Source organism: Pteropus alecto, unplaced genomic scaffold (genome assembly GCF_000325575.1).
Source record: "Pteropus alecto unplaced genomic scaffold, ASM32557v1 scaffold110, whole genome shotgun sequence".
Classification (NCBI taxonomy): Eukaryota; Metazoa; Chordata; class Mammalia; order Chiroptera; family Pteropodidae; genus Pteropus; species Pteropus alecto.
Genome location: NW_006431920.1, coordinates 3,685,342 through 3,710,099, shown reverse-complemented (window position 1 = coordinate 3,710,099; position 24,758 = coordinate 3,685,342). Strand labels below are relative to the sequence as shown.

At 37.1% G+C, this 24,758-nt stretch overlaps 1 protein-coding gene across 1 annotated transcript in view; it reads right to left on the bottom strand.

Annotated features, from left to right (window-relative positions):
- The window catches only part of SPHKAP (SPHK1 interactor, AKAP domain containing), an 86,012-nt gene that overhangs the window by 47,535 nt on the left and 13,719 nt on the right, over positions 1 to 24,758 (bottom strand). Inside the window, exon 2 of the mRNA XM_006906778.2 lies at positions 20,067 to 20,180. Within this exon, the coding sequence (XP_006906840.2) occupies positions 20,067 to 20,180 (114 nt within the window). The remainder of the gene's footprint in view (positions 1 to 20,066; positions 20,181 to 24,758) is intronic.

Sequence of the window (24,758 nt, the reverse complement as noted above, 5' to 3'; positions counted from 1 at the left end):
GCATGAGGGACCAGTGCAGAACTCTTTAAAATGCTGACATAGGGGCAGAGTCAGAGAACTGACAAAGACATGAATAGCCAGAGAAATAGGCAGGAACCCAGAAAAGTGTCAGGCTGAGGAACACGAGGAGAGACACTGTTGGGAGATGCAATCTGCTGTGAGCCTGAGCACCCTTGTATGTTTTTTGCTAAGGACGCCAACAATGCAAGGTCCGGGCTGCTCACTAAAAATGGAGCTATTCTTAAAATTGCACAATGAAAGAAAACTGAGTAAAAAAACCTCAGTATCCAGCTAACGCAGTTTACAAAACAAAATTATAGACAAAGTGCAATACAGGGAGCTAGAAATCTGGGACAACAGAGGTATTTTATTTCACATGCTCTTTTAAAATCATCTTTAGTGATTGATAGGTCGTCCTGGGGCTGCACCAGCCGACCAACAGACAGTCCATCAGTCTCCCAACGGGACAGACAGACAGACAGATGGTCATAGAGAAACACTGTCATTCAGTCACCCACACTCTGTTTAGAACTGTGAGTGAATTTGATTCCTCAGGTCTCCAGGCCTTCAAATGAGCATTTATGCTTTTCTCTGGGTTTTTTGTTTTTTGTTTTTGTTGTTGTTGTTGTTTTTATAATGGGAACAGGTAAGATTTCATTTGAAAAAAAGATTTCTGCTAAAAAAATAAAAGGCTCTGATGAAAGGCATATGCAGAGGCTGCCCATGAATTATTTACAAATTATTTACATGCATAGTCACTGAAATTTCAGAAAGTTATTAAATATATAAGGAGATGGAAATCTGCATTTCTCTTTGGCATTAAACTTTAAAAGTGTTAACTAAGGCAGGCTACAGTAAATTGCCACTAATATTTTGAGCCCCTTAAAATTTTTTGTTCAGATATTCTTTAGTTAATTTTAGAAGATCTTCGTTATTATTTAGAGTTTCAAACATTTTCTTTCACTTTCTGGCATGTTAAGTTTTATCCCTTTGCATTTGAATATTAGGAGTTTCAGTTTTGATGAAAATCAGTCACCAGGTAACATGAAGTAAGTGAGTTCTGGTCTTAAAATCGTGTAACTCTGATAGTCCTTTTTTTCAGAGCTGCATTAAGATCTTTAATGTAAATATTAAACCTACTTGACGATTATATGTATTTGCTTTTGGTCATGTTTTTGTACCTACCTAGAATTCTCTTCCCTTCTCTTCTATCTTTTTTGTCCAATTAATATTTTTTCTGGTTTTCATGCTACAACTTAAAGGAAATTCACATCTTCTCAGGAAATTACTTTGGCTGTTTAGTTTTCCCCATCATCTTCTTTGACCAGAAGTAAGTCTTCCCTCCGCTGTGGTCCCACCTCCTTTGATTCATATCTTTGGTGTGAACATCACACTGAAGAACAGTTGAGAGAATCTGAACCTTCTCCCAGCTTCATGGAGCATCCGGTGGACGCAGATCATCTAGCTTTTTAAAATTTATTTAAAAAAATATTTTAATTTAGTCTTTACAGATAATATGGTCATTATAATAAGTAAAAGGAAAAATAATAAAAGATATGTAAAGGCAAAACTAATAATCTCTACCTCTCCAATGCTCACACTAGTGTGGTAATAAATTTTAACAGAGTAATATATGTCCTTACACATCTTTCTCCAAATAAACATATGTCTATATGTCTATAGATACAGATCTCTATACCTCTCTGTCTCTATTAACTCTTTTGTCTCTATTATTTATATCTATTATCTATCAATATGTATATGTACATACACAGAAATATGAGGATTTTATTTGTTTTGCAGTAACAGAATTATAGTGTTATATATATAACACAACCATGCTTTTTCATTTGGACATCTATATGTCTTACGATATAAATTTTTCTAATTTTGCATACATACATTATTGTTTTCAAAAAATGGGATCATAATACATGTTGGGTTTTCCATCTACAACATGAGAATATAATTTCTAGGGGATCAGGAAGGGAGGTTGAGAGGAAGTATAGTCTTTATTTTATTCTTTCTTCCCTAAATTTAATTGGCCTCACTGTTTTCTCTGTCATTTCCATATAAAATCCCTGTTCCTTCCATATCTTGATCCTGTGATAAGAACTTGACAAATGACATATATATCTTTGTGTGTGTGTATACATATATATGGGGGATTTGCTTTATAAATATACATATACATATATATGGGGGATTTGGATCTTGCTTTATAAAAATGAGACCATCTTATACTCCTTTCTTTATATTTGACTTTTCTTCATTCAATGATAGTTTGCAAATCCCTGCAAGTGTAGTGATATAGTTCCAGAGCCTTCTTTACAATGACTGCATCTTTTTCCGTGGGCTGACGTGGCATAATTTACCCAACCAGTCTCTCATCAATGGGAATCACTTTGCTTCCATGTTTATTGGTTGGTTTCTGTTCTTGCCACTGTGAAGAATGCCATATATAAATTCTCATTTTAGTTACTTATGGGTTCAGTTCCAAAAGGGAGATTTCTAGGTCAAAGGGCAAATATATGATTTAAATTTTAACGAATGTTTTGGTTTCCTATCTAAACGGGTTAGAATGATTTAAATATCCATTGGCAATATGTAAGAGCATCCTTTTCCTTGCATATCCATGTCAGTAATATTATTGATGTATGTAATGTACTGCGTAGCGTGCAGAAAGAATTAAAACATGGTGACATAAACAAAAGCCTGACCCTCTTGAGATCTTCACATGTATATACATGGCCCAGATTTTCAGCTGTGTCACAGCGCTCTCCCAATTAAACCAAAACGTCAACTATTACATAATTTCTGGTGCACTGTGAACCCTTCAGCCACCACGTGGTCACTCCACATTATCTGTTAAGAGGTATATCTGCAGCCCTCAGTACCATGTGGACTAAAAGTTACATGCCTCAGCCCCCCGGAGTGATTTTGATAAATGCTACCTACTTTGGCAGCTACTCTTCTCATCATCTAAAAATCTTTTCTTAGAGAATCAAATTAGTGACATTGGATATGAAGTTAGCAGTCATAAAGTGCCATGAGATAGACCAAAGATGCATATCCCGTGGCCTGTGGTTAATTTAGGAGACAACTGCTCTATGAAATATTAGAGACAATGTTAAGATTTTTTTTTTTCTTTATAATCAAAGCAGGTTCAATGTTTAGCTTAAAAAAATTCACCATGCAGGCAGACAAGGATAAACTTCTGGAGATTAATCTCAACGTCAAAGTTTCCCAAATGAACGCCTATGACCTTAAGCCAAGCGATTGTCTGCAGTAAGGCAGTTTGTATTTTTTGTGAATTTGAAAAGAGGTGTGAGCAAAGCAAAAATTACTATTAAGTGTATATTGTGATTCAAAAGTGCATTTAAATGCAAAAATATTCTATAATGGATGTTAATTGATATAATCTCAGGTCTATAATCTGTACTCTATATTAATACTCATGAGAAAATTAATCTTGAATTATTCGAAGTCTTCAGAAGTATCCCTCCGATAGTATATGACTTTGCCTTCATTTTATTTGAGCCCGTCTGCCTTTTTTCTCTCCTTCCTTCCTTCCTCCCTTTCTTCTCTCCTTTTGTTCCCTTCCTTCTTCCTTTCTTCTCTTTCTTTCCCTTTTCTCCCTCTCCCCCCATATCTCTCAATATGTATTCCTGCCAATCAAATTTCTGTTCAACATGTGGTAACCAGTGTTATCAAAGGAAAACAAGGTGATTCTATTGCAAAGCCAAGAAAATTTTGGCTCTAAGATGGCAGAAACTGTCTCTCTCAGTCACCATTGTATTTCCAGGGAATAGGACAATGACTATTCGGGTAGGCTGAACATAATTTTAGAAGCAAATTTAAATTATAGAATATCATCACAAAATTGAATCTCAAAGACAAAAGGGTTTTTATAATGCCTACATTTTCTCTCTTGTGCCACAAATGCAGCAGCCTTTTAGCACTTTGTCTTTTGGTGACCACAGTGTCTGTTTTCAACATTAATGATGAATGAGTTAGGGCTCAGGAGTATGTATATGTACACGCCCTTGCTAACTTACTTTCTAAACTCTGAGGCCCAGAAACAGAGACATGCATCTTCTGATCGCACCCTCTTAGAATCACCGAGGACGTGCTTCTGTTTTCTGAAGAGCTGACGAGTGTTGGATCCTCTCTCTAAATTGCAAACCACACATCAACTATTTCTTAAGGACCACCACCATGGCTTTTGTGATCTCTGATAGGATGTGATTACCAGGCTACAGAAAAATGGGATGGCAAATTAGGGTTTACAGGACTAAAAGTGCTGTTAGTAATTACAGCTTTGAAAAAAACAAAAGCTAGATTTATGCAGAAAGCAATACGGTCCCCTACTCCCACCCCCACCCGCACCGATGCTAGATCTTTAGAGAGAAAAGAAAAGGCGATATATCTGTCTCATTGTCAAATGTAAGTCTGAAAAAATATTATGAAACATGTAATTTCTTAGAACACTTGGAGTAGTCAAATTAAAAGAAGCTTAAGGGTTAAAGCTCAAAAGGGCTTTACTACAGTGAAACAAGAATAGGAGAGTTTGTGGAAAATTGTTATGGAAAGGTCATTTTGATAAAAATTTCAAACAAATCATGGTTTTAAGTAATGAAAAGCAGACATCAACCAATTAAAGTCTTGATACTGGAGAGCAAAGTCCTTTGAACGCTTGATACAAAAAAGACCTGAGAGATTCCTCAGATAAAAGAGAAATAGGTTTGTTTTTATCTATTCTAAACCAGTAAGGTGGAGAAGCAGATTTATCTTTCAAAGTGTTAGCTATTTGCTCTAGGACAGAAGTTGGCAAACATTTTCTGTAAAGGGCCACATTCTGTAAATATTTTAGGTAAGCAAGCCATAAAGTCTTTGCTGCATTTAGTCGACTCATCGATGCTTCTTTGGTGGTGGTGGGGGACGAGGGGGAGAGGGAAGGAGCAGCTGTACACAATATGTACATGAATTTATTGTCCCAATAAAACTTTATTTTCAAAAATAGGCAGTGGGCCAGATTTGGCCCAAGAGCTATATTTTGGAAACTGCTGTTCTAGAAAATCGAGGATATGAAATCTCAAGACTTTATTTTCCCAATCAATCCTTTAATTGGCAAGCGACATGACCATGAAGAGGTTGCTACGCAAATGTGATTGGAGGGCCTGGTTTCAGGCACCAATGTCATCGCTTTATGATCCTGGAGAAGTACTAAACCTTTCAACACCCACCATGTATATTTCTGTACTTATAGTACCTATGCTGCCTACTTCATAGGGTTTCTGTAAAACCTCAGAGCAATACTATTATTAGTGGAAGCAATTTGTGAAATAAAGCATTATAAAGCTCTCCGTAGTAATAGGCAACAAGAGAACAGAAAAATTATAAGATAGACACCTAAAATGGTAGCAATAAAAAGGACGCAATCTTTGGAATCACTAAACGATCACTTTTGTAGTTAAGGAGCCCTCTGTCTCTGTATAAAAAGGAACAGGCAGGTTGTTCAACTGCCATGAAGTCAGAGGGCTAGAGATGGTTCCAGACAATATGGAGACAGGGCAGGCAGGGCTGGGGGACTGGATTGCCTGAATCTTATTTCTGGTTCCACTATTTACTAGCTTTGTGAATCAGGTAGACCGTCCAAGTCAGTCTCACCTGGAGAAAATCATACTCCCAACTGCGTAGGGATCCTGTCTGAATTAATAAATCTACCCAATGTTCTAGGAAGAGATTCCTAGCAGCCCAGAAGTATTCAATAAATATTAATTCTTTTTTTATTGAAAATTTTCACACAGTCATATAGGTTAGGAATGGAAGAGCCTGCAGGAGTCATCTGTGCGAATCATCCATATGATACTGTGGCTCTGTGCTTCCTCTATCTCCATTTGAGTACTTGTTTTATTAAAAGCTCATCACTTTGCACAGAACTCTGTGTAGGTCATGAATTCAATACTTCTTTCATTGATATAGAAAAGTTATTTCTTTGTAGAAGAATTAAGCTGTATTTGGGCTGTATTGTCTCCCTTCATTCTTCCTATATATGTCTAAGCCCAAATAAAACAATGAGCAGTGTTTTGTCATTTTAACAAATGGTGCCTACTGGAGGTAGCTTCTAGAAGGCAGCATTAGCTGAGAAACTCCCCTTCACTGCCTCTTGGAGGGTTGGCTGGCAAATCTATGCCCATTTCATCTTGGAAGGGCAGTTTCATTAATTGCTTCCTGGCATTGATAATTAGTATTAAAAATTTTTAATTTTAAAGAAGACATGATATTAATAATAAAGTACGCCTACAAATAGAAAATAAACAGCTACACAATTGATTTCAATTGTGTAGCTGTTTATTCAGCTACACAATTGATTTTTTAGCTTTCATCCGCCTCATTTTACTTATCAATGCTATTATATTTCAAGAGAGCTTAAAGCTTACATGATTTTTCCCATAATTATCAACACATTAAGACAACATCAGGTCCATGCATTTCACATTTTTTTTCACATATTCACATAAATACTGTTTATTACAAATTAATTGAGTTTTTTGTTTTTTTGTTTTGTTTTGTTTTCAAACAAATGATGTGATAAAAATTTCACGGCTCACAGGAACCCATCATTTTTGTAACATCTTTAAATGTTTTGTGGAGCTTTGTTTTAGGCAATCTCTAAAATGTTCACCATTGATTCATTTTGAAAAGTGCTTTCATAAACTAAAAACCCAAGTGGACTTTTCCTAAGCATACTAATTCTCTCTTCAGTTTCCAGGCTCGAGTCTAAGTTTTTTGAATTTTCTCTTTCAAAGAATCTCTTTTTGGATTAAGAGATCTCTGCCTATATGAAGAGTGAGAATGGATTATGACAGAGGAAAACAGAAATCTTTGAAGACAAACTTACTGAAGGAAGGAAAATAGTCCATAGAATTGAGTTGTCATAAGGCTAGCTCGAAGCCTGTGGCATTGATTGATAAATTCCCTTTGCAGTTACTAAGGTAAATCAAAAATACATCCCTAATTCTTTTGCTTCTTAGGCAATTCAGAGTGTGTTTTCATAGATTAAACGTCAGAAAAATAGCAGTCTGCTGAGTTAACAGAATACCATGTTGAAGGTCAGTGTAAAAAAAGAAAATAAAGGCAGGAAAATTATGCTGCTCCCGCTAATTAGGCAAAATATCACTTTCTTCCAATACTGCACTGTCAGGAAGAAGCATTTGAAAAGCGTCTTAAAATTGGAAGGAACTTTTGAGCTCTTATCCACCAAGTCACTTGGGAATATGTCATGATAAATGAAGTATGACTCTTAATTTCAACATCAGTTATTTTAGCTTTCATCCGCCTCATTTTACTTATCAATGCTATTATATAAACATTGCAGTGACCGGAGAATTTTCTTTGGTACAGATATATCTACCCATGAATTTATAGTTAAAAATACATGAATATTATGGTGATTTCAAGGATACGTGACCAAATTCTCATGACTATGTTGGAACAAATGAGTGACAAAAATAGACAATTAAGTCAGCTATACAACTAGTATTACAGAGAATGGCTCAGCTTTAGCTCTCTCGCACGTACCTTTTGTCAGACCTCCTTAAATGTCTAAGTAGTTTCCAGTCAACAACTATATTGCACATCAATTCATGTAGTGTCAAAGGAAACATTTTACAAAAAAAAATTATTTTGTGGGTTTATTTTCAAATGATATTCCTTAAAGTTTAAAAAAATAATAATAATGCTGTTTAACAAGTTTTCGATGGTTGCTCTGGACATTGAGTGACACCCGTCAAACGTTTTAGAATAAAATTAACAAAAGTATCTTCTGAAGTTGGACTCCATGTATTCCAAGGAACTCCATTTTTTTTCTTTTTCCTGAAAAAAATATTGGCTCTCTCCATAAGCATTCACTTGTCAACTTTTTATTAAAAAGATGCTTTTCCTCAGGGACAGTGAATGTTTTAACTTTCATGAAAGTCAGCTTTACCCTCAACAAGGCAGAATGCTACAGGATTTTAAGCTACCTTTAATGGGAGACATAAAACCTCTGATTCTACAGTTACAAACCCAGCCTGGGTCAAAAACTCAAACACCTCCAAGGGCTAAGCTGGTAATATGGAGTGAAATGGGCTGGAAATAAGAAGCCATAATGAGTTCCAGGTTTGGAACAAGCAACGCTGACAAAAACTTTAAAGGCAAATATTTTAATTCTACAGAAATTGTCCTAAGAACATACAGAAGATGAAGAAACATTTTTCAAGAAAATCTACTAAAACTCAAAACACAGAGAGGATGTGGCATTTAAATCACCACTCACATCCTCCTTTCCCCCGCCTGCCCTCCCCCCAATTCTACTTGATAGAAACTCCGTTTGGGCATTTGGGCCCCCTGTTCCCTCAGCTTCCAAACAAGTCTGACTGTATCTCACTGAGAGTCAGAGACGGCCAGCATTTCTCATCCCCTCCAGCTTCAAACTGAAGAGGCTGAATCCCCGGTGAGGGAAGCCAAGAAACTGAGGGCTTCTTTCCTCCACATAGCCCTACTCAGGTGCTACGCCAGGTGTGACAGACTGAGGCTCCCAAGGGCACCGCCAGCCACTCTCACTCTAGCTAGCTTGTAGAGCAGAAGGTCTGCCCTGGGAGAGGCAGCCAAGAACACCAGAGCTGACTGCTCCTCCCCACCCCCCGCCCAGGGCCCAGGGCTCAGAGAGTTTGTCCAGAGGAGGGGTAGTCTGTAAGAAAAGAGAGCTCAGAGGCTTCCCCCACCAAACTGAGATTGTTTCAAATAGAGTCTGGGGAAGTTCAGGCTTAAGGGCATTCTCAAAAAACAATAGCTCCTCTTAATTAAGAGCGACAGGCTAAACCAGTTACCAGTCCATTTGCTAGAGAGAACCAGAAGAAGAGACAGCTAAGGAGAGTCCTCCTGGAGTCGGAAGAAAACTCAATACCTGGTCTCAAAAATCACGCCTGCCTAAATTTAATTGGGTCAGGCTGCTGAGCAACTTATTCTCCAGGGCTTTGTTAAAAACAATAGAGCATCAGCTGGTAAATAGTGGAGTCTGGTAGGCAGGGGCGTAGCACTGTAAGACGCAGGAAGCTTAAAAGATAGATCTGGGGCTGACAGTCAGAGAGAGACCTGCTAACACCAGCGTCATTCCAGGTGACTGTGCATCTCTGAGAAGGGACAACAAAGACTTCACACGGTGAGGGGCAAACAGACTTCTCCAATACAACCTGGCCATATTTTTTAAAAAAAAAAATCAAATTAAAAAAACCAAACAACAACAAAACAAACCCAGGAGAGGGGGAATCAGGATCCGGAGTTGCTGTGATAGATTATCTAAAATGTCCAGTTTTCTGAGCTTCTAAGATGCAGAGAATCTTTGCTCATATTTCTTACCCCTCGGAGATTCTGGCAGAGTGGTCTGCACAGGGCAAGGCCCAATAAATGCCAGCTGGATGAGTAAGTGAAATGGCCAAGGGCAAAGCTGCTTTGGCTTGATTGTAGAGACAAACTAGATCTTAATAATATTTATACGTATGGGTGACAGAACTAGATACCTGTCAGCTATAATGTGACAGTAATTTCTATATAAACATGTGACAATCTTAAATTTACTAAAAACTACCAAAAAGCTAGATATCTCGGCACTTTTCAGTCATACTAATATAGGGTCTTCGGCATGGGTTCGTAAAACAAATCTTTTATGCCTCAACTAAACATAATCTTACAATGAAGAAATTGTACCTTTCATTAAATTTTAACAAAATTTTTTTTGGGAGAGGAGGGAAGGAAGGTCTATCAGAATATCGAAAAAGTGCTGTGCCCACTGTGCTAAGAGCTTGTGGATTTAGGCTTTAGACTCGGCCTTGCTACTAATTTATTCTGTAGCCTTGAGCAATCCTTCCCTTCAATGCTACTTTGTTTTTTTTTCCACCTGAAAAGTGAGTGCAATGGGCAATATATCTTTCTGAGTTTTATTCCCACTCTTGAGTTCTGCAATTTCACCAATGGAAGCTCAGTCACTTAGTCTGGCAGAATAGGAGGACTCTAGTACATACTGTTTGTTTACCACATGGCATAAATACAATCACCAAGTGACATTTTGTTTTGGTGCTACCACTAGGCTCTGGCAAATAAAAATTGTGTGTTTTCAATGTTAAAGTGTATCCATGTCAACGTGTTTCCTCACTGATCTGTCACTGAAGGTAACGTTTTAAAAACTAGTGTAACAATGGTGAATATAAATGGAATTTATATTCAGTTCAATTAAAACTATAGCCATGGTCTTGAATTATACTGAACTGACTCAGTGGCTGCTAGAGGAATTATGTGAGGATGAGGGTGGTGGTGGTGGGGGGACTGGGAATGTAATTATTCATATCACTGGAACCTTAAAATAAATCTAGGAATTTGGTGCTACAAAGGGTTTCAGGAGAAAAAGATACCAGTGGCCTTTCAAGATTGCTAGGGTCTTTTTTCTTTCTTTCTCTCTCTTTCTTTCTTCCTTTCTTCCTTTCTTCCTTTCTTCCTTTCTTTCTTTCTTTCTTTCTTTCTTTCTTCAATAGTTGTCTCAAAGATACACATGCACATGCACACGCACACACACACGCATGCACACACACACACACACACACACAGTCTCTCTCTCTTTCTCTCCTTCCCTCCCTCTTTCTGTCTCTCCCTTTCCCTCCCTCCCTTCCCTCTTTCCTTCCTTCCTCCCTCCCTCTCTCTCTCTCTTTCTCTCTCTCTCTTTCTCTCCCCCTCTCTCTCTCTCACTCTCTCTCTCTCCCTCTCTTCCTCCTCCCTCCCTTCCTTACTTCCTGTGTTTGCTTTTAATTTTTGTGTGCTAAATAGTTGGAAGAAATATGAGGAGCTAACTTAGTAAAATAGTGAAGTGGGACTAAAAAGGCATTGGCAAGACTGAAAAACTAAAACAGCTTTTGATAACCAATTAGAGAGGAAGAATGAAAGAGAAAAATGAGTGTGATTCTAAGGATGAAAGCCCGGGAAAATGTGTAGATTATAAAACCATCAAAAGAAACTGAAAAATTTAGAAAGTAGAACATATTTTTTGATATTTACTTACAGTTAAGTTGAATTTGGGTTATTTTTGAAAGGGTTCAGGTGGATGTATCTAACAGGCACTTAAAAATAAGTCTATAGTCCAGAGATGGTGACCATTGGCATAGACATGTGGCCGAAGCCACGAGGTATAGATGAATGATCCGGTGAGAGAAGGGACAAGCCTTCTACACAGACCGTTGGGAAATGCCACTTTTAAATGCCAGGTGGGAGAACAGGACTAAAACAAAGAAGTAATGACCTCAGAGGCAGGAAAATAATTAGAAGAGAGAATAACTAACTTTCTTGAAGCCGTGGAGAAAATAGCTCGTTTGCAGAAGCTGGGTGGGACTATGAGTTCAGTTAGTTCTGTTAAGAGATAAGCAGTATAAGCCATGAAAGCATGCCAGTGGATTTACTGAAAATAAGAGCAATTTCAGCAAAACGGTGAGAGAGCCAGATAGTAGAGCCAGTGTACTTTTTTACTGGTTTTTAAGTTTTATGCTCAAGTGAAGGAGGAACATAAGATGAATGGTTTCACAGAGAGATAGTGCTTTTTGCTTGTTTTGATATTTGTTTTTTAAAGAGGATTTGGAGAAACCTAAGTATATATGAGAATGGAGAAGTATATGTAAGTACATAAGAACACACTGGGAACTAGTACTTTTAATAAGAATGTTGACTATCTATTCTTTTAAGACAAAGCAATTTTGAAAGAATACAATATGGATGTAATTAATGAACTGTCAGTCCCGAGTAAAGTAAGGAATATGAGACATCACAGTAAGTTTCCCAGGAATTAATCTGAAAGATTTCCCCAAATTGTCTTGAAGAAGTTATGCTTAGAAGTTGAAATGGTGGACTAGAAAAGTCTGCAAGAATTTTTGAGGCAGCTGGCTGGTTCCAGGGTAGCCTAGAATAAGAAAGCAGCGTGAGCAAAGGAACATAGATGTCTGAAAAATGGAAAGTATTCAAATGAACCCAGGGAAAGTGTGGTGGGGGCAGTGAGGGCTGATCAGGAGGCAAATTTGAACAGGGCAGAGGTAAAGGGTCTTGAACTGGATGCTTGGGTGCAAATATACCTATTGGATTAATTTTTATCTTTAGGACTACTCTTTCTTGGTTGGGTCTTCATGAAGTGAAATGTTTATTTACCAGAACAACAGTTTCAACAAAAATGTATGTATATGATATAATATATATTATGTACGTGAAATATGTATTACATGTGTATGTAAATATTCATTTATATGTATATATGTACATGTGTGAATAAAAGAAATAAAATGGTGACATTCATGTCCATTGTCCTTTACTTTCCAAGACAGGTAAGACTTTATTTTCCAAATTATACTCTGAGAATAAAGCCACAGAGAAGTATTGTCTATTGGCAGAGTGCGGTAAAAACATAGACGAGCTAATGTGGGTCATGAGAAGGGGAGTTCTGGTAACGTACTTGGTCCTAGACTCTCAGAATTTTTGATCTGAAAAGCATTTGAGGGATTTTTTAGCGACAGAGGTCCTGAATTTAGGCGCAAGTAGAAGTTGACAGATAACAAGGATGAGGCCAGGTAGGCAAGCAAAAGTGACAGCAGAAACTGGAGTCGCACCAGCTGATTCTATCCCATCCCATAGATGGGCTCTGTTTTGCTTACGTAATATTGAAAGAAAACTTTATTATTGGCCAACATTTAGAAATCAGAGTCAATGTAGAAAAGCAGATTTCTGACTTCCTTTGAAAAATTAGAAGTTCTTCACTCCAGGGCTCATATTCCTACTTGGAATCAAGGCGAGTTGACACACTTCCTCTTTCTAGCTTGGGGAGGAAGGCATGGAAGGAGATAACCCGGATGTCCCACTAGGCAGTAGGATTGGGGTGCTTTACTTTCTTATTGTTCTTAAATTATGTTATGAAACTGAATTACATTTGATAAAAAAAAAGAAAAGAAGTTATAAATATATGTGATATAGCTCAGTCAGGAAGGTGGCTGCCTGGGATGTTCCAGCCGTGCTGGATTCTCTTCAGTGGTGGAAGCAGCAGCCATAAATGAATCGATCTTGACTTTGACTTACAGGTAGTTATCCTGAGCTGGTTTTGACTGTCTCGTGAACCTCTCGTTTTCAGTCTTCCTCTTGGTACATGTGGCCTCTAATGAGAGCAACAGGAGGACGGGGACCATGTGGGGAAAGTGGGGACTATGTTTTCATTCCAGGTCTACACGAGGATGAAGTTCAGCTGAGGCTGACACAAGGACAGGCGATAGATACCTCAGGAGCGACTGGAGGTGAAGGTTTGAGAGACGTTAGAGCAGCAGTTGCAACTGGGTGTGATTTTGCCCTTTGCCCACGCCCCTCAGTCAAGGGGCACTGGCAATGTCTGGAGACATTTTCGGTTGTTACAATTAGAACGAGGGTATTACTGCAATCTAGTGGGAAGAGGCCAGGGATGCTGCTAAATACCCTACAAAGCATGGAGCAGCCCCATCCAACAAAGTATCATTGAGCCTAATAGGACAATAGCGTCAAAGGTTGAGAGACCCTCTTTTTGAAGATTCATCCCTGGTGCCTTGTAAAAGAGCCTGAACCACTGCTGACCTAGGCTGTTTGCTTAATGATTATATTAAACCAAACTTAAGACACAACTTAGCAAGGGGCGAACTTTCCTTTATCCTTTTCAGCCATTTCAGATATTTCTGGCAAGTACATCAAATGCCTCCAGATAATCCCATCAAATCCCACCATTACAGAGGCTATGGGCCAGCTGGTATGATGGGTATTACCTGGAATAGTACCTCAAAGCTGTCTCTGGTCTTGAAAAGAGTGTAATACCCAAGCGTGGAAGAGCAGAAAGTCTGCTTTGAGCACTCCCTCATTTCCTAATAAACCTCGAAGATGAGCTTGACTCATTGTTACAAAAGAGAAATAATACTCAAGAGTCTCTGAACTAAAAAACAGACATCCCATGGCAGCCATTAGCCACGTTCACTTTTTAATTTTTGCTTATTATTATTTATTTACTTTTTTAAAATAACTTGAGACTCTAAGTTATAAAAAATCATAATGTTATTAAGTTCTAACTAGTTTCTCTAGGGTTATGAAAGAACCAATTAAGAAAGACATGTTAATCTAAACAAATAATTCCACTAAAAAATCAAAATTATGCAGTCAAAATCCTTAAAGCTTAAAGGTATTTTAATGAGAAACATTATTTGTTGTTGTTGGTTTTTCTTGACAGGCTTTCCATTCAGAGGAAAATTGCTATAATATCAGGAATTGTAAGATTTGAAACTCAAAGCTATTCTGAGCTATTTTAATAATGCATTTTTCTATGAAAATAAATTTTAAAAAACACTTGAGAAATGGTATGTACACTCAGGTTTAAGAGTACACTCAGATCTATTCATCTGACTGTATTTTTAGTGGCAGAAAATCTCAAGATATATAAAATACTACATTATATATTAAAACTCAGGCTTATATGCTTAAATAAGAATCTCTTTCTTTCGGGGGGAGGAGTTGGGACATGGAGGTCACTGTATGAGCTCTTATCGGAACACCCCAGGACTAACTATCAAGATTCCTTCTTTATGTGCACACTCTTCCTGGTTCTACTGACCTTCTCTATTTACTCCCCGAGGGTCACCTGAAGACCCTCAGATCTCACCCCGGTCTTACCAGCAACTCCAGTTTGTACACCTAACTACCAACTTGACATTTCCACTTGGGGGACTGAAAGGCGTCCAGCATCAGCCTCTCCTCTCACCTCCAGCCCTTCCTCCCTCCTTCTGTCTTTTCCATCTCAGTAAATAAAACTTCCGTCCACCTGGGAGCTAAAGCCAAAGTCATAGGAGTTATTCTTGGTTTCTCGCTTTCTTTCATCCAATCCATTAATATGTCCTGTTTAATATATATTATGCACAATTTTGCAGCCAATTTTTATATATGATTATATTGTGAGACTTTATTTCCATGTACTTAAAATTTTGCAAACCTAGTTGGTAAAGGATGCATAAACTTTATGGTATAGATGCCCAGCATTTATTTAACCATTTATGCAATATTTTTCTACAATTTGCTGTTACTTTTATTGAATACTTACATAGTGCTTATAAGGTACAGCCACTATTCTAATACTTTAGAAATATTAATGCATTTAATCCTTACAATCCATGAGGTAAATACTATTATCATCTCTATTTTGCGAATGAGGAACCTGAGGGACAGAGAGACTGAATAGTTTGCTCAGGATTTCAAAGTGAGAAAGAAGTGCTGGAATTTCAACCATAGCAGCCTGATTGCAGAATCTATGTTCTAAACCCATCTGTTTGTTGCCTTAGGTAACCTGGCTCTGCGCAGCAACCGGATTTTACACTAGTCTGCATATAACTCTGGCCATTTCTTTAGAATATACTTCCAGAAGTGGATACACAGTCATGACCATTTAAAATGTTTTAGATAGTACATATTACAAAATTTTCCTCCAGAAAGATTATATTAATTGTATCACTTTACATTCCCAATGGCAATCGCTGAGTGTCCTCCTGTGTTTATATCAACAATGAGTAAAACAATTTTAAAAAATCTTGAGCAGTGTATTAGAAACAAATTATTTAATAGTAATAGTTGCATCTTTTTGATAGAGGTCGATTTTTTTCCATGTATATATCAGCAATTGCATTTTTTATTTTGTGAATTTCTTCCTTTGGCTTTGCCAGCTTTGCTACTGGAATTTTCATTTCTTTTCATATTGAATTGTGGCAGCTCTTTCTGAATTGAGATCGACACCCTGAGTTTGTCAGATATATTGCCTACACATATATTTTTAACACAGTTGTTATCTGGCTTTTCATTTTGTTTCTGATGTTTACTCAAGTGTAAACATTTTAAAACTGGTTTCTGCAATTGCATCATACTTAAATAGTCATATAAATAATCATCTATATTTTCCTCTTAATGCTTCATATTATGAATTATTAGAAGTCTTATTTCAGTTATGTAATGCTTAGAGATACATTGTATTTTCTTGAGCCTCTTAAAAAAAGTCAATGGCCTTAATTTTTATTATGTAGCATTTTATCTACAGCATATGAAATTGAATATGGACTCAATTTTCAATCTAAATCAACTCATAAAAATTTTCTCTGTAACTGTTTCAGGAATTCGAGATATTAACAAACGTATGGACTAGGTTGAAGGCCTATTATTTTTTGGCCACACTGTTTAGGTTTAGCCCTCGAGTTATTTATCAAAAGCTCAGTCTCAGTTTTATTCATCACTTTTCTAGGTTTCTGTGTCTTCTTACATCTGGCTTTCATGGAGGTAGAGCCACCTACTTGCTTTGGTGAGTGACTCTTTTTTCCACCATTCCTTGGTGGAAAAACACTCTCCTGAAATCTCAGGAGAGTGTTCTTTCTAACTTATTGGCTTCTAGAAGTTTGGAAAGGTTGAGTGGAACTTTGATTGAAAGTCTAAGTTTTGACCAGGACTCTTGGATTTCTCAAGGTGCCTCAGGAGCTGCTGCCTGGGGCAAGGGGAGGTCACACAGACCAGGCTGTGGGTGCTCTACTCTCCTGCGTACCCAGAGAGTCCTTGCCTTATCTATTTTATGTAAGGCCGGGTTAGGAAGCGAGCTTCCAAAATAGTTCGCTTCTGGACTGGTCTAAGGCGGGGGATATTCAAACCCCCTAGAAATATACAAGATGGAAGAAATGGAACTTACAGGAATTTCTCTCTTGAACAAATTTGGATGAAGCTGGCAGAAATAATCTACCGGGGTGGGAGCTGAGAGCTCCCTCTCGCTTCCTCCTCACTTAAACTGTGTGCTGAGGAGAGAGTGGGCTTAAATACAGGGCTTTTTGTGTTGCTCAGTCTGACTGACTTCTGCCAACAGGTTTTGAGTTTTTATTTTTATGCAGGCAGTATTTAGCTTCTTCCTGAAATTGTCGAATACGTATTTTAAAAATATCATTATGCCAGGCGTGCTGAGTTAGTAGCCTGGACAAGAGTTTCTGCAGCTCTGGGTTCAATCTTGGTTTTAAATATTCTTGTTCCACATTGAAGTATGTAGGAATGAAGGAGCATTATGTCTGCAACTCATTCTCAAATGGTTTAGAAAAAAAAAATCATAAGTGTGTATTTACCCGCAGATACGTAACCATATGCAAAGAAAAGGATAGAGTAAATATAGTATAATGTTAGCATTCGGGAAATCTGGGAATCTTTTGCTCTCTTCTTGCAATTTTTCTACGAGTCTAAAATTAAAGAATTAATAACTAGTTTCCAAACTTGATTTTTGAAGGAAAAATAAAATCATCTAGTTTGCTAGAAGAATGCTATTTGGAAAAACATAAACATCATTTTCGCATGTGATACCTTTTGAAAACGTTGGTTGGGTGACTTTCAGGGGCCTTCTGAGCCAGATGTCCTGGCTCTCAGCTCCTGTTTGGGGGTGCCCATCATGTTTCTGACAGTCTCAAACTGCTCTTCACTAAGACCCCTCATTGCAGGTGTGAAATGAATGCGGTGCCCTATCGAAATGACTAAAGCTCATCGTTTGATGCTTGGGAACAGACATCCACACCGATTCATGCACACAACGCCCCGAAGGTTTTCCAAGTCTGAAATTGCCCTTCGATAACGTTGTTAAGTGGACATTGGAACACTGAGGTGTTCTCTTTTAAGCAACAGCAAATCCAGAAATTTGGTGTTTAGTGTAATGGATGCCAAGCCAATCAAAATTAGATATGAAAAAGCTGGCTGCAAATTTTGTTCAGGAAGAAACGAGTTCAAGTAGCAGTGATTCACATAGAATAGAGTCCCCTAGAGTGATGAACAGAGTACAGTGCAAGAAAATATGGGACAACTCTGCTACACGTTCCTCAGAATCTGCTGTGATTATTTATAAATAGATTTGGGATGTTGTTATTAAGCTAATTTTTAAAAATTAAACTTTAATGATGATATTATTTTATAATACAGGTTTTTTTTTCTTCTTTAAGTTACACTTTCATTTTTCATGCTGCTGTAGAGAATTTCTTTCGAAAAAGAATAAGATACTTTTTCCTTGACCATTTTTGCTACTGCCGTGGGGCTGTTTTGATCAAGAACTCCCTGTCCTGGTCAGTCATCTCTCTTGCTCACCTCTATTTTACCTCTAGATAATAACTGCCCCTTGGCAATGTCCACCTCTGGACTCTGTGTCTTCTCCCCGTCCTAGAAATCTGTGCCAAGTCAGAAAGAGAGAAAGGACTTGTAAATTAAGAAACAGTGACTACAGGATACTTTTTGAGAGACTAGGGCTAGTTTTTCCTAGGGATCCTGAAATCTAGGTTCAGAGTCATGGGCAATTTTTTTGTGTGTGTGTCAGCTTCAATTATCGCAAACTATTGTGAGAAAACAAATCTTTAGGTATGCCTTTTATTTGTGTTTAGATTTTCTCCACTTTTGGAAAGAATAGAAAGAGCCAGAAAGACAGGATGAATCAGCTCAAGCTCACTGTCATCATTGGACACTAAACAGAAACAAAGGAAGTCAGAGAGTTTTAAGTCCAAATTTGAGTCCACTGGGATTGGTGGGAGATAGAAGAATTCTCTTACACCTAGGGAGATCCAATGGTAATCTTAAATTTGGCAATAAATTTAGCATTTCTTATAGTAGATCTATAATCCAGATTCCAAAAATATAAAGTTTAGAGAAGTCCTCTTTACCCTTCACTACAAAATTTTTAGTGCCTCAACCTTTGGGCCTTTTTCAAATGGGAGACTTAATACAGGAGCTGTTTGGATGACAACTTTGACCAACGTGTAGCTGCTGATAGCTTTTACTTTCTATTTCTCTCTTTTTATAATTTTTAACGGTGTAATTAGAGACCAGTATCAGCAAACGCCTAAATTTTCCAACTCATCTCAGAATTGAATTTGCAAGAAGCTATCACTATTAAATTACTTGCCACCTAATCCTTTTTGTTTTCCCTAAAGATTTTTTATCCATCAACTAGTTTTCTGGACAAGGGATCAAAAGTCCTAACAGTAGCAGAATCAAAATCATTTACTTAAACAAAGAGATTTAATTAAGTCTGTCTAATGGACTCTGCTTTCCTTGCACTATGAGACTCTTCAGTGTGAAATGTTTTTCCTCTGTCTGTCTGCCAGTTCTTCTGGTTCTGCTCATTATATATAAAAAGCTTCTCCATCCCATTTTCATTTTTTTTTTTTTTTTGGCTTTTAACAGAAATGCTGGCATGCAACTTACCTCCAGGAATAGCTCAAAGCTAATGCTCTCAGTTTAGTCATGAGAATTACATTTCTCTCTTCTTTGAAAATATTACTTGGAAACTCTGTCACCATGACCCCATAAGAGCTAGGTGATTTCGATTCAAATGAAACATATAGTTTTGCAGAACATGTAGGAAGGAGCAATTTCGCATCAGCTATATGTACTCACATTCTAAGCCATAAGAATTATATTTATCTGTAAGAACATCTTTCTCTTAAAAAGGAAGGTTTTGTATGTAAAGCTTAACTCCAGTTTATTAAAATGCATGCCTGTATATCTCTTAAGTTGAAAACATTTCCAGTGACCATAAGTTACAAAAACAGTAGAGAAATTCTACACAGTTTTCATGATGGGAAATACTTACTAGCAGAAGTTATAAAATATATCGAAAAGAATCCTAGAGAGCCTTTGAGTGGTTTTTTTAAATATCTTACAATTCTGTTTCTGAACCTTTTTCTCAGTCAGTTTTGAAAACATAAGCCTGGATTTTTCCTTTTTTAGAGAATTGAGCAGATTAATTAACCTGTCGAAATGAGCAAAATTAGAGTAGAAACATGAGCGCTGCATGTTATTTTGTTAACAGTCTTTATAAACCAGTTATGTATTTTCAAAAGGAGACTTTCCGGACCTTGTACTTAACCATTTAGGAAACTGCTGTCCATGGTACTACCGCACGGGCAGATTCCCTGCTTTCGCAGACGACACCCGAGTTGGGTTTTACTTACGGAAGCGCAAATTGGGTTTTCGGATTTGTCCTCCACAAAACCAATCTGGCAGGGTGTCCTCTGATTCTGCAACCAGTAGTCTGTGGACTCGAGCAGGCTATTACTGCGAAGAACCTGAGGGAACGGAGGAAATCTTCTCAGTGCTGTATTACACAAGGGGCTCTCTTCTGAGGAAACGAGATGTTTTCTGTTCCTCAGAGCTCCCGGATACTAAAAAACAAACTTGTAGGTTAATAGCACCTCTAGACTGTGTGAAATATTCAACCAGGAATCGACGTTAGAGGAACACATCCATGTTAATAGGGATGTTTCAGATCCAACATCTGGGAACTTCAATGCACGGGCTACTTTTGCATAATTTGCAGCCAAATGCTGTTTTAGGGGAATGGTTCAATTGGCCATGGACATCAAATTTCATTTTAGTGTTAATGCTCTTTCACACTCTATGAATATTATTCATTGTACCAAATATGTAGTTTTTTCTTTTGGTGCAATCTTGCCACTGAAATAATAGTTATTCAGTTCTTCAGCTTTGCTAATATATCTGTGAAATAGGGTACGATTCCTCTAGAATAGCTATGGTACTATGTTAAGTTTCAAAATTATTTGAAATAAATAAAGTGCATTACAATAATCTTTTTTTTTTTCCATCCAGAAACAGTACGGTAAAGCAATGCAAACTTGAATACATGATTTAAGAAAACCAAATATTATTTACAAATGCCTTGTTTCTGGGTTTGAATTAAAGCAAGAAAGAAAAAAACCATATTTCTTAGGTAAAACATTTTAAAGAACAATCTCATAAATAACCAAATGATTGAACTTATACTGTTTCTTAACACTACCCAAATATTTTATTAAATTTTTCTCATTTTATATAAGATTTCCAATGTTCTCCTCACATCTTTTACTCTAGTAGGGGGCATGTCTGCTAATATTTGACTAGTGCCTTCACTGAATCATTTTGGTTAACACCACAAAAATAGAATGACACTTCAGTTATATTCAATTGTACAACAAAGGCTTGTCTTTTTATTCTGTAAAGATAAAAGTACATTAATTTTTGTCTCTGAAGAGTGAATTAACCGAATTTATTTCTGACACATTGTTCTATATTTTGTTTTAGCTGAGTGATATTATTACTTTTAATCTTTTCCCACTCAATGTTTAGTATTTCCTAGAGCTAAAAAAAATTTTTTTTCATCATTCTTTTCTAGAAGAGTACAAAGAGACACTTAGTGGATGAGTAGGTAGTTGGGTGATGAAATTGGGTTATTATTGCAGACTAAAGTTGGTGACAGACTTCTTAGTTTTCTTACAGATTTTACCCAACTGTGTGTGGGTCTTAAAGTGTGGGCTGGAACCCCTAGGAGTTCCTGAGATCTTTCAAGGTATCCAGTGACCAAACAATTTTTATAATAATAGTAAGACATTGGCCCTTTTCACTTTTGTGGTCTCATGAGCACTCAGTGGAGTTAGTACAACAGAATGAACGCAGCAGTAAACAGGAGAGTCCAGCTGTCACCTGTAAGTCAGACATTTATGAGATTTGCTAAATATGTAAAATGAAGTCACTCTTCTCACCAAATGTGGTTTGTTTTAGAAAACATAAAAATATGTATGCTAACATGTAATGTGTTTATTTCTTTATAACAAGTTTAAAAATTATAAATTATCATCATTTAAAATTTTCATTCTTAATGATTAAATAAGTGAATAAGGAAACATAAATAATTTCTTAGCTTTCATTTATAATACATAATACAGAAATATCAATAAACATGCCCCCTACAAACAAAAGCTTTATGAGGTCTCTGATAGAGTGTGAAGAGATTTTGATCTCAAGAAAATTGGGAACCATTGACTTAGATTAACTTTATGTAAAGTAGAAATAAGCTCTAAGTCCACCTCCCCACCACCACTCACTCTTATTTCCACTGTAGAATAGAGTGTAAGAGAATGGGCATTAGTGACCTAATTGGGTTGAGAACCTAACTTGGTCATCAGTAGCAGGATGAACTTGGGCAGCTGCAGTAAATCTTGGGTTTCAGTTCCCACGCCTGGGAATGGAGATAACAATGTACTCTCAGCGAGATCGTTGGGCTACTCAGTGAGATGGTAAGTCATGCAGACAGCAGATTCTCCTTTCCATTCAGTTTCATTGTTATGATTTGAAGCGAACTACAAAGGAAAATAGAAAACTGGACTCCTTCACCTGAAATGAGTGGATTGAAAGCATTTCAGATGTGTGAAGACAAATTTTCTTTAGCAAACATTCTCATCTAAGGTGTAATTTTCATTCTGCATTTGGTAGTATTAATAGCCACAGTTTATTAATAGCATGTTTAGAATGTGCTGGGAAATGTGCTAAAATGTTCATATACTATTTTTTAACTTTTTAATTTAATCCTTATTGCAATGCTATAGGATAGGAATTATTTTAATGATAAGGCTCTTCCCAGAAATTGTCATTTTGAAGGCGAAGACCTTGAGGCCCAGAGAGGTTTCAGTTTCTGCCCAAGTTGCTCACAGCCTGAATTTGGGTTTGGTTTTGAAGACACCAAGGCCTGTGAGTGAAATCATTTAACTGCTGCCTTTCGTAACCCATACAAATGGATCTAATTTGGGATATGTTTCTGAAAAGTTATGTGCATCTAATACTTGCAAATATAACTGCATTTTCTTATCAACTTCCATTTTAAAGTTAGTTTTCATTAATGAGATGCCGAGGTGATATTTTCTATGATGTAAATTGTAATAATTGAATTAATCCATTTGGCAAGTATTAACAGTATTTTAATTTCTCAAAGGAAGGCATGCTTTTATATCTACTTGACTAATATTAAACCAAACCTATGTCATTATGCCTCTGTTCTTCGCTTTTCTCTGAGCTTCAGAATTTGGAACAACTATCAACAAAGCAAAGCCTTTACTCACTGCTTCATAAGAACATTAGAGATTTAAAATGAAGACATGAAGTGAACATACCAGTTAATAATACTTTACCATGCAGTTTGATAAATCCTCACTAGAATCACTTCTTAGCTCAGTTCTGAAAAATTAAGCCTTCTATATTCTAAATTCAAGGCCTCATAGTATCACAGTTGCAATAAAATATGTCAACAGAAGACAACAACTGTCACTTACACAAGTATATGAATTATTCTTGTCATAGATCAGCCTTAGGAGGGGCACAGAGTTCAGACACAACACGCTTGGGTTTTACAGAAAAGCGATGGGCTGGGTTGGCATCTTTTCCTTATGAAACGCAGAGAGGCAAAGATGGAGGTGCCAAAAAGCACCAGGCTGACACTCCACACTGCGAAAATCTCAAAGCTGTGAAAGAGGCTGTCTCGTGACGTGACTGAGAGAATTGCTGCCTGGCTACCTGTTGGATTTCTCCTGCATTTAATTTCTCTAACACAAGAAAACAAGCACAGAAAGAGTGGCCTGTCAAGCCTTCTACTTTAAGGGTACTCCTTTGTATCCATTCTTAAAATAAATAAAAACTAAATACATACAGAAACCTTGTTCTGCCTTAACCTAGGAGCGAGGAAAAGGCAAAGGTTTATGGACCTCCTTAGTCAGTGGAAAATGCTAGAAAGATTTCCTACTTGGCAGATCCATATTGCTGGGTGCTGAGTGTCTTCTCTAAGGTGCTTCTTTGCTTTAAAGGAAGCAGGCATGGCAGAATAAGAAAGTGGGATTTAAAACAAAACCTAAATTTTTCCATGCTCAAGAAATGTTTTGAAGAGAGCCTCTTTGTTTGGTGAGCGTATTCATTCACCATGTAATCTTAAAATGTGAATTTTATTCATCATAATTTAAAATATAGTGTATTTGATTATATTAATAATTAATATAAAACTAGTTTTTCCCACATTAAAACTAGTTTTTCCCACATATTTTATTACTATTTAGAGATTATATAATTATTTAATACTTATATTCTTTAATTATTGACCAAGTAATTTATTGAGAACACTTTGGGCTAAGGCCCTAATTGACATCATCTGAATTAAACCTCTGGCTTATGAGGTAGAATTTAAGAGCTAATATATATGATGTGCTTAAAAACAGTGCTTGGCACATAGCAAAGGCTCAATGAACATTAGCTATCATAAAAATGGTTATTCTCTGTGCCAAGCTAAGAGGGGTCAACAATTTGTCTAGTTGGTAAAGAACTAGGATTTGATCCAGTTTCTCTGGCCTCAAAGTCACTACTGGGGAGTGCTCCACTGGAAGCTGATAGAAGTACATGATTTCTCATTCTTAGTTTCTACCAAAACCCGGTCTATGCATTTATCCCTCTCTCCCTCAAGACCCTGGTCTCTGTGGTTGGGAGGTTTGAGTTCCAGTCTTTGTGCTTCTCTGTGTGGTCAAGTTGCCCACTAGCTCCCAGCCTCAGTTTGCTCTTTGTAAGCAATTAAATCAAGTCACCTGAAGGTCCCTTGCTCACTGAACATTCAGTACTTCTTCCCCTCACTCTTTCGCTCACTCTTCCTTTCTCTTCCTTTCTCAAATACACTAAGAGGCAAGTAATCAAAGAGAATAAAAATGCAGGCTTCAATAAACCACTTAGCGTCATATGTTAAGCAATTTTAACTTGTGAAAAGCTTTTGGTTTAATGGTTTAGACAAACCATTAGAAAAAGAGGAATGCTTGAAGGAAGAACTTAACAATTGAAGCTTT